This window comes from Mus caroli, chromosome 11, assembly GCF_900094665.2.
Source record: "Mus caroli chromosome 11, CAROLI_EIJ_v1.1, whole genome shotgun sequence".
NCBI classification, from domain to species: Eukaryota; Metazoa; Chordata; class Mammalia; order Rodentia; family Muridae; genus Mus; species Mus caroli.
This window is the reverse complement of record NC_034580.1, coordinates 93281200-93291435: the sequence shown is the minus strand read 5'-3', so window position 1 is coordinate 93291435 and position 10236 is coordinate 93281200. Positions and strand designations below refer to the sequence as shown.

General features: G+C 50.8%; 1 protein-coding gene across 4 annotated transcripts in view; it reads left to right on the top strand.

The window, feature by feature from the left end:
• Nucleotides 1-4905, top strand: part of Srcin1 (SRC kinase signaling inhibitor 1) — a 65790-nt gene extending 60885 nt beyond the window's left edge. For 3 of the 4 annotated variants that reach the window (XM_029483828.1, XM_029483827.1, XM_029483824.1), the window contains one exon: nt 1585-4905. In XM_029483828.1, coding sequence (XP_029339688.1) covers nt 1585-1719 — 135 coding nt within the window. In that variant the 3' untranslated portion in view covers nt 1720-4905. Of the gene's footprint in view, nt 1-1284 lie in introns of all 4 variants that reach the window. The other variant, XM_029483826.1, reaches the window with a different exon arrangement.
• Nucleotides 4906-10236: the final 5331 nt, after the last annotated feature.

Below are 10236 nucleotides of genomic sequence, written 5' to 3'. Positions count from 1 at the left end.
CCTCCTCCTTCCCCTCCGCCCCCCCCTTCTTCTTTTGTGTAGTCTTGGCTGTCACCTGGAACTCACTCTGTAGACCAGGCTGGCCTTGAACTCAAGAGATCCATCTGCCTCTGCTTCCTGAGTGCTGGGATTAAAGGCGTGCACCACCACTGCTCGGCTCCCTCTTTTTCTTTAACATGGCTTTTGTTGTTTATTTGGTTTGGTTTGTTGAGACAGAGTCTCACTAAGTAGCCCAAAGCTGGGCTGGAATCAGCCTTAGATTTTCCAGAATTACAGGCATCACTACAACAGGATTTTTGCTTTGCTTTGTTTTATTGTTTTCCATTTTATGTGAGTTGCTGTTTTTCCTGCGTGTCTGTCTGTGTGACGGTCTCAGGTACTTTAGAGCTAGAGTTACAGGCAGTTGTGAGCTGCCATGTGGGCGGTGAGAATTGAACCCGGGTCCTCTGGAAGAGCAGTCAGTACTCCTAACCGCTGAGCCATCTCTCCAGCCTTTGTTCTGTTTTTTGTTTTTTGTTTTTTGTTTTTTTTAATCAAGGCTGTTTATTCATTTATCACACTGATAGCTAAACTCTAGGTGAGTCCCTGGTCACAGCTACAGACTTCGAGGCTGCCTGACTTGTGTGTCATCATTCCCCAGTGGTGACACCTGCTTAAAATGCACAGTCCCACCCCAAAAGTAGAGATGACTCTGGAAGGACTCCCTGGAATGTGACACATGCCACAGAATGTACCCTGGAGATGACACAGGTGGTTCTTAAGCCATACCTTGGAGGCCATGGCTCCAAAGAACAAACCTGGGGGACAAATATAAAAGAAGTAAGGAGAGTGTGTGCACGCGTGCGCACAGGGCATTCTGACTGGGAGGCACACCTGGAGCACGGCTTGTCCCTCAGAGAATGGTCTCCAGCTACCTTAGGGGCACGTGGGACTGGGGTGGGGGAGGGGCATGAACAGGGAGGGCCACAGTGGGGATCCCTGAACTGGGAGGGATGCTGGTGGTAGCAGGTGGCTACTCCCAGTTCCCAGATGGGGCTAGCTCATTCCAGCTTAGACCAGGGGCCTTCTGGTGAGGACTGGTCTCCCACAGAGGTCAGAGGCAGGACTTTTACTGCTGGGCTGAGCTACTGACCCCATCTGCCCTGGCTTTAGATGCGTCCCTGTTGCTACTAACCATACACTTCTTCTCCCTCCCTCACCCGCCCTTCCACCCCCTGTCCCCTCTGCCTGTCCTGGGCTGGGTCTCTCTGGTGTCTCTTCTGTCTTCTGTCTTTTCTCTCTCAGTAACCATGGACTGAACCCCCCCTCCCCACTCTGCTTTCCAGGCCTTTGATCCAAACCCATGGCTCCCCTCAACCTTCTTTGTGCCGCACTGCCAACACACTTCCCCACCCTGTGGTCCCCCCCCTCCCCCTAGTTCAGAGGAGCACTCTCTCCAGCCGCCCCGCCCCCTCTGGTTCTCGCTTTTGCAGTTAATTGTCTCTCGGATTGTGGAGTTTCCCCATTTTTCAACACTTCAGCCAGGAGCCAGCATGGAGGCTCTCCTTTACTCTCTCTGACCCCTGACCCCTGTTTTTGTTCCAGGCCACTAAACCATCTAAAGAGGTGAGCGGTCCGAATGAGACCTCAAGCCCCGGCTCAGAAAAGCCCTCTGGTTCCAGAACCTCCATCCCTGTATTGACTTCCTTTGGGGCAAGGAATTCTTCCATCTCCTTCTAGAAGCCCCTCATGCCACCACCCCAGCCCGCCCCTCCCATACTCCCGCCATCGTCCCTCCTTCCTTTCATGCCCGCTCTACCCTGCCCACTCTCACGCCTGAAGGGTTGCAGGGGGCATGGCCCTTCGCCCTCTCATCTCCTCTTGGTGTTTTTGGTTTTTTAAGCGATTTCCTTTAATTATCTTTCTTTTCCTTTTTTTCTTTTTTCTTTTTTAAAGAGCAAAAGAGAAAGCTAAAAACCAAACACACCAACTTCCCCTGACTTCCGGTACCCTAGCGGCCTCTGCTCCGCCCACTTCCTGTCATCTTCTTCCCCTCTGCTCTTTCACCCTCCTCCCCTCCCCTCCCCCCCAAGTCCATCCAAAGTTCCCACCTCCTCTAACTTCCCAAGAACACTTGGAACAAACTCTGAGCCACGGAGACTTGGAGCGGAGCGAGGCCCCCCCTCCCGTTACTGGGTTCCTTCCTGGAGGAACAGATGGACAAGGACTGACCCAGCATCAGGCTGGACAATGGACAAGGGAGACCCTGGCCTTGGAGACGCCCCACTGTCTGTCCAGCCTTCGAAGAGACAGAACTCTGCTGCTGGCCTGTGGTTTTTCTTTCGAACCAGGGTGGGCCTGGAAGCAGGCCTAGCTGGAGGGGATCCCCAGAGAAGAGGCCAAGGCTGGGTGTGAGGAGGGAAAAGGGGGACCCTAGGTGCCAGGGGAGAAGCCGGCTCGCTGCTGCTCAGTGTCCGGCTGGTGCTAGCAACAGATGGAAGGAGGTCCCCAGGACACCTGTTACGGAAGGTGCTTCTGGGGACAGCCTGCCCCTGGGGATCTGCCTTGGGAGAGGGCAGTTCTGAGAGGGGCATCTGGTACTTTTAGTTCCCTAATTTAGCACTTTAAATGCCATTAACTTATTTTATGGGGGTGGGGTGGGGAAGATGGAAGGGCCTAGAAACATGTTTGGAGGGTGGGAAGGGTCTGGTTTGAGGGATACAGGGAGAAGGGAAGGTGGGTGCAGTAAAGTCTCTGACCCCTAGAGGGCGCAACGTGACCTTCAGCCAGCCTCTATGATTTGAGGGTTTTCAGGGAAGGCATGAGATGCGACTTGCCGGTGGGGATCTGGTGACCACTTGTCAGGTGTTTGAGGGTCCCCAAGGCAGAAGAGCCAGTTAGTACTCCAGTCTGGATACCTTGCAGGGGCCCTGCACAGGACAGACTGGCTTTGAATGGGTCCAGGAGTCTAAGGGAGAGGCTGACTTGGTTCTGGCCTCGCCCCCAGCCGGTACAGTGGGGCCAGAGCAAGAAAGAAGAAGATCGGAAGGGTGGAGGGGCTTCCCTTTGGAGCACAAAGCAATGTAAGCACAGAGGTGTGGTCTTGGGACCAGTCCCACAGTAAGCACAGAGAGGAGCCATTGAAGGGACAGAACCCCAGGACCCTGGCGCCCAGCAGGGGAAAGCCAAGCGGCAGCTGTTGAGGGTTTGGGTTGGGAGGGAAAACTGGGTTGTGTTTCCTTTCTTTGATTTTATTTATTTTTATTTATTTCTATTTGTTTTGTTAGTTTGCTCTTGTTTTCTAGCTTTGGGTCATTTTTGTACTAAGGCAAACAAGCCTTTTTGAAAAATAACAAAAGAAGAAGAAAAAAATCCCTCCCAGAAAAAAACTAAAAACAAAACAAAAAACAAAAAAAACCCTAAAAAATAGTTAAAAAAAAAAAAAAAGGACCTCACAATGATGCAATTACTTTTAATTGCAAGCAACTCTTTACATTTAAGTGAAGTGTCTTAACATTTTATATTGTTTTAAAAATATATTTACATATTATATATATATAATATACGTAATATAAATATATATAAATATTTAAAAAAGAAAAAAAAAAGAAAACCACAGCACACTCTCCCTGGCCGCTGTCTGGCAGGGGAGGGGCTGGGGACAGGCGTGTGGCCTGGTTTCTGTAGTCCCTGTGGAGCAGTTTGGTTTGATTTGGCTGTACAGAGACCCCTGGCTTGGGAGGGGAGGGGGAGGGGCCCCTCCACTCCATTTCTCTTTGCTTGCTACTCTTTGCTTGCCCCCACACCCGCTCAGCCCTGAGACCTGAGTGTGCACCCCTCCGTCATTGTCCTGAGTTGAGTGTCCTTTGTGGAGAGACAGGGAGGTGGAGGACGTGACTATTCATGCAGGGGCTGCCCCACGAGCTCAGGCAAGGCCCGCGTGGGCTTTGCGTAGTTCTAGTTCTTCAATTTGATTCCTGCGCGTGTGTGTCCTGAAAGGAATTTGTATGGGATTGTGTGCAGCCTCTGTGTGTGTGTGTGTGTGTGTGCACACGCTGGCACGAGCCTACATAACTTGTGTGCACATGCATGGGTTGTGTGTGCATAGGCAAAATGTGATATTGTATGTGTGAAGCCTTGTACATGTATGTGAATGTGACCTGCCTGGTATCAATATGATTGCATGAGGAGAGCCTTGGGAGTAAGGACATGTGTGATGTGTGTGGACACACCTGGCTGTTCATGTGAGGACCACATAGGGATGGGTTCAGATAACGTCAGCTGTGGGTATGGTTGTATGCAGGTGCAGGCAGGCGTGTGAGAGGGTCTCTCTGTGTGTGAGTACTTGTGTGCATGTGTGTGTTCCATCATCCCTGCACCACTCGCCCGGCTCCCCTCCCAAGCTCCCCACCCCACCCGTCTTCTCAAAGCCCACAGCACGTCAATCCCCTCCCCCACCCCCAGCTGCATGCGCCTCGACGCTATCCATCAGTGTGTGCTTGACAAGAGAAACTGCCACATCGGGGGACCCTGTACCTGGTCCCCTCACCCCTGCCCGCTGTGCTGTGATACTCGCATGGGGGGTTCTCTCTGGCCCCTTCCACAATATACTCTCTTCCCCAGGGGCCTCGGGCCAAGGCTCTGAGTGAGGTCCCAAGCGGGGCCCCCCAAGGCCAGCCCGGCTCCACACCCACCCGTCCACCCTGTAGGGCCTGTGTTGGTGTAGAAGTGATGGCGTCTGTGGATATTGTGACCTCTGTCAGTGTAACTTGACGATTTCTAAATGGAAAGGGTTGCTGTGTTTTCTGTCTCTTTTTTAATGTCCTTCCTTTCTTCCAGACCTCCCCGCTCTCTTCCCGTCCCTTTTGGTTTTTCTAGCCGAGTGTTGGGGCTTTAATAAAACTTGTTTCTTTTTTCTCTCCTGGATCTTCTTCCTGTGGGCTGTGCCTGGTTATTTCACTGGGGCATGGAAGGAAGTGGGGTGAACAGCAGAGGGGTGGGGACTCTGAAGCCAGCATGCCTTGAGTTAGAGGGCATGACACAGAGAAGGGACAGACAGGGCCGGAAGCACTTGATTCCTGCTACCATGGGGAAGGACACCGCAAGCGCCTTTTTTTATTTTTTTGGAATTTTGAGACAGGGTTTCTCTGTGTAGCCCTGGCTGTCCTGGAACTGGCTCTGTAGACCAAGCTGGCCTTGACTCAAAGATCCACTACCTTCCTCTATATGTGTTACCATGCCCAGCTAACTCCACTAATTCCAAAGAGTCAGCTCCAGGCTGGACGTCACAGAAGAGGCTCCATCTCGTCCCCCATGACCGCCAGTGAGTTAGATCCTGGGCATCTTTCCTGTGTCACAGAACCAGAGATCTCTAAACTCACAGTTTGAATTCAGCTCCACCGGGCCCCAGTGCCCAGCTCTTGAAGGTCAGATTACCTGGAGCACTGCGTTGTTGGGTTTCATCCTCTGGCCCACCAGGAGGGATAGCCCCTGATGTATACTCCATCACTTTCAGACTCCTGGAACTAACAGAAACTTACATGAAATAAATGAAACAAATGTGCAGTGAAATGTACCTGCTACCCACAGTGTGCAGAGCATGGGCCAGATGTCCCACTCAGGGTTTCAGAAAGCCTCAATTCAAGAATTCTGAAGGTCTTGCCACAGTTCCCACTCCTTCTGTCTTTGAGACTTCCTATATTCTTGGGTGAGTTACCAGATCTACCCGTCTGTCCTTGGTCACCTCTGTCCCATGGGGAGGCAGGGTCCTGAAAGTACACACTCCCAGCCATTTTTGGAATCCTTAGCATCATTCTCTAACAGCCACTAGCGCACCTGCTCACTGCTGCATGAGTCACCTCCAGCCATTGCCCTGAGTCAGACCTCAGTCTACCTAGAGGCTATTCCTGTGACTTTGAGAATGTCAGCAGGTCGTTGTCAATTTCCTGTAGTATTCCTGGAAAACAAGAGAGCAGCCAACCCCCTCCTCCTCACCCCTCCCCTGACATTTTTAAAACGGAGAACAAACATAGCGTCACCTGCATGCCAGAGATCGTGCCAGGCACAACCCTCACCCCCCGAGTAACTCCCGAATAGATCTCCTTGCTGCTGTGCCTAGGTAACCCCAGGGCCAACTGTAGCCTGTGGCAGAGGAGCCAGCCAGGAAATGGGGGGCGAGTGTCTACAAACTGGTTGGCAGCAAGCACTGGGACAAAGAGACAGCTCTGTAAATATGGTGGCAATGCACAATGTGGACCTGCCCTGGATGGCCAGGCCCTGGGGTCCCCTGAGTGGAGACCATAAGTATGAGGATTGGAAGGGCTGGGGAGATGACTCTCAGTAGTGTGCCTGCCATACAAGCATAAAGACCAGAGTTTGGATTTCCACCACCCACATAAAACCCAGGCATAGTGGTTCAGGTCTGTGACCCTGGGTAGGAGGGGGGTGTTGAGGACAGGTCCTCAGAGCTCACTGGCCAGCCAGGTTATCCAACAGGTAAACTCCAGGTTTAGTGAGAGACCCTGGTTAGCAATCGAAGACACATACTTCCGGCCTCCATATATGTGTGCTCACGCACCCACCCAGAATACTCACACAGAACTTTTAAGATTGATTTTAAACTTCCCAATAATGGTGAATCAGTTGGAAGCCAGCCTGATATACATAGCTAGTTCCAGACTGCCAGGGTTACATAGTGAGACCCTGTCATCATCAACAACAACAAAAAGAGGGGTGGAGTTGGGAGTGGGACATAAGCCTGTAAGCCCAGCACTGGGAATGCAGCAGCAGAAGGGTTAGGAACTAAAGTAAGATTGAGCGGGCTGGAGAGATGGCTCAGCGGTTAGGAACACTAACTGCTCTTCCAGAGGTCCTGAGTTCAATTCCCAACACCACATGCTGGCTCCAACCATCCGTAATGGGATCTGATGCCCTCTTCTGTTATGTCTAAAGACAGCTATAGTGAACTCATATAAATAAATAACTCCTTAAAAAAAGAAAGATTTGAGCAAGATCGTGAATTTGAGGCTAGCCTGGGGTATACAAGACTCTGGCTTAGCAAGTAAAGAGGGAACCCAGGAGGGAGCGCTGACTCCTGCAAGTTCTCTGACGTCCACACACATGCTGTGCCCTGCCCTGATAAAATACGTAAATTAAAAATGTAATAAACCCCCCCAAATGAGTAGCATCCCTATAATCTGAGCATCCGGTGGATTGGGGATGTGTGCTAAGGCAGGGTGATCTAGAGCTAGTCTGGATTAGAGAGAGAGAGACCTTTTCCCTCCTGATAAATGAAAGTCAGACGTGGCTCACACCTGTAATCCTTGCTCTGATGCAGGAAGCATCCTTGAGTCAGCTTAGGCTATGGGACTCTGTCTTAACAAAACCAACGAACCCGACAACAACAAACAACAAAAATAGGAGGAATCACACTCTGGAGCTGGTTACAGAGTCCTAGGCCAAAGGCAGGGCTAAGGGTGAAAAGTAGCCTTCTGGTTCTAGGACAGAACTGAAAACCCAAGTAGCTCAAGGAGAGACAGTTGCGGGGGGGGGGTGGAAGACGGGGGGGGGGGGGGGGGGCAGGCTCAGGGGCCAAGAACAGGAAACTGTGTGTCTTCTAGGAGCTGTGGCAGTGCTGGGAAGGTTTCTTACCTTTTTACATTTTATATTTAATTGTGTATGTTGCAGGTGAGGAGAGGAGTTTGCGTATGAGTGAAGGTTTCTGAGGAGGCCAGAAGAGGGGTCTTGGGATCTCTGCTATCTGATGTGGGTGCTGGGAACCGAATGGTGCCCCTGTGCAGGGGCGATATGATATGCCCTTTGCTAGGCAAGCGTCCAAGACCTTCCCAGGTGCAGAGATGCTTCTCCGCGGCAGCTTTCACGGTTGTGGGTGCCAATGAATGAATGAGGAGAATGAAGTATCAGAGTCTTGGCAATGACACCACATGACGGCTCAGAAAGAAACCTAGGACTACTGTTTGCATTAGTTGAGCCAGGTAGCCATGATCCGGTCCTCGCCTATGACAGGAAAGTGGGGGGGTGGAGGGGCGGGGGGGAGGGGCGGCGCGGTGCGGCGCTACGCCTCTCCCTCAACACTAATTTTTCCTAAAGAAACATTTCTCAGGAAACAGCAAACTTTATTACAGGGGCGCAAGGTTGGAGTGCGGCTTGCTTGCCTGCCTTTAGTGCCCGTTCAGATGCGTTTTCTACACCATAAAATTCTCATCTAACATCCACAGCCCAGTGGATTTTAGTTTGTTTGTGGATGTGTGTCCAGCACCACATTCTAATTTTAGAATATTTTCAACACCCACAAAAAAAAAAAACCCTGATCCCCTCCCCCAACTATCATCACCTATTTCAGCTCCTTCCTCTGTGACACCCCATCCCTGGGGAATTACTCATCTCCTTCCCCTGTGGGGATCCCCCAGAATTTACCCAGGGATGGAACCACACAGCAGCCTGGCTTCTTTTCTGCCAGCCGTGTTAGCAAAGTCAGCTGTGATAAAGCATGCAGGGGAGCTGCCTTCCTTCCCCGGCTAAGCCCTTCTCCAGCATGTAGGTTCTATGTGGTGTGTGTGTGTGTGTGTGTATGTGTGCGCGTCAGTCCAGCTTTGGGTGGTTAGTACATGCACGCTCAGGTAACAAGTGTAACATGGTGGCAGATATGTGTGCCACAGGGTGTGTATGAAGGTCATCAGAGAACAACTTTTGGGAATAAGTGCCTTCTTCAGACCTTGATGGGGGATCTGAGGATGCAATTCAGACTGTTTGTTGGCCCAGCTGCACCATCCTGAGGCAGCAGCTATGGCTTCCATTCCCACCAGTCCCCTGAGAGGGTTCCAGTTTCTCCATGTCGGCTTTATGTCTTCTGTATATCCATATTGGTGTCTTTATTTTTTTGAGGCAAGATCTTATAGATCCGAGGCTAACCTCAGACCTCTATGTAACAGAAGCTAATGCTGGCGTCTCATCTCCCTGCCTCTACCTCCCAGTTGTTGAGATCACAGGTGTATACCACCCAACCTGGCTATGGGGTACTGGGAATTGAGCCCCGTATCTTCAGCCTCTGAAGCATCTATCTTGATTTTTTTAAAATGTAACCTTTTATTTTGTGTGTATTGGTGTTCTGTCTGTATTCACGTCTTGGTGAGGCTGTTGGATCTCCTGGAACTGGAGTTACAGAGAGTTGTGAGCCACCATGTGGGTGCTGGGAATTGAACCCCCGTCTTCTGGAAGAGCTGCCAGTGCTTTTAACTGCTAAGCCACCTCTCCAGCCCCTCATTTATCTTGATTGTTACAGCTTTGTAGCAAGTCTTTTTTTTTTTCCCTGTGTGGGCCCAAGCCACAGTGAGTCTCCGTTTCTCTGTGTAGCCCTGGCTGTCCTGGAACTCACTCTGTAGACTAGACTGGCCTTGAATTCAGAAATCTGCCTGCATCTGTCTCCCGAGCCCTGGGATGAAGCGTGTGCACCAACATGCCTGGCTTTAGAGGACAACTTTCAAGAGTTGTTCTCTTTCCACCCTGTGGGTTCCAGAGATCAAACTTAGGTGGTACAGTTTGACAGCAGGCACCCTTACCTGATGAGCCATCTTGTTGGCCCCAAACCTCTTAGTTTCTAACTTAATCTCACTGTGGGTAAGAGGAAGCTTTTATGTGCTCTCTCTCCTTTGACAAGCAGCCGGGCTTGCTTAAGGCCTGTGATATGGTCTACCCGGAGGATGTTCCATGTGCATCTGAGAAGACATATTTGGAGTCTTCTCATCTTAAGAGTGCTCTTCAGAGCCCTGGAGCCCAGCTGGTTTAAAGAGGATCAGGCTTGCTTCCTGTGGTCAGTTCTATCTACACTGAGGATGGATGGGATCTTCCTGTGGTCAGTTCTATCTATACTGAGGATGGGATATCGGACTCTCCAACTAGCACATCAAACCGTAGTTTTCTTTCCAAGCCTGCTAGACTTCCTGCACCTGGGTTGCCCTTGGGAATACACCGGTTTTAACTCCTTACAGTCCGGTTTATAGACTGTTACAAAATATCCTGGTCCCTAGTTAGACACAAAATGTCTTTGTCCCTAATGAGACTTTCTGCTTCATACTCAAATAGTTACCTTAGCTCTCTCAGTAACTGCTCATGTGGTTTCTTTATGCTGAACTTCTATTTTGTGGTGGCACATGCCTTTAATCCCAGCACTTGGGAGGCAGAGGCAGGCAGATTTCTGAGTTCGAGGCCAGCCTGGTCTACAAAGTGAGTTCCAGGACA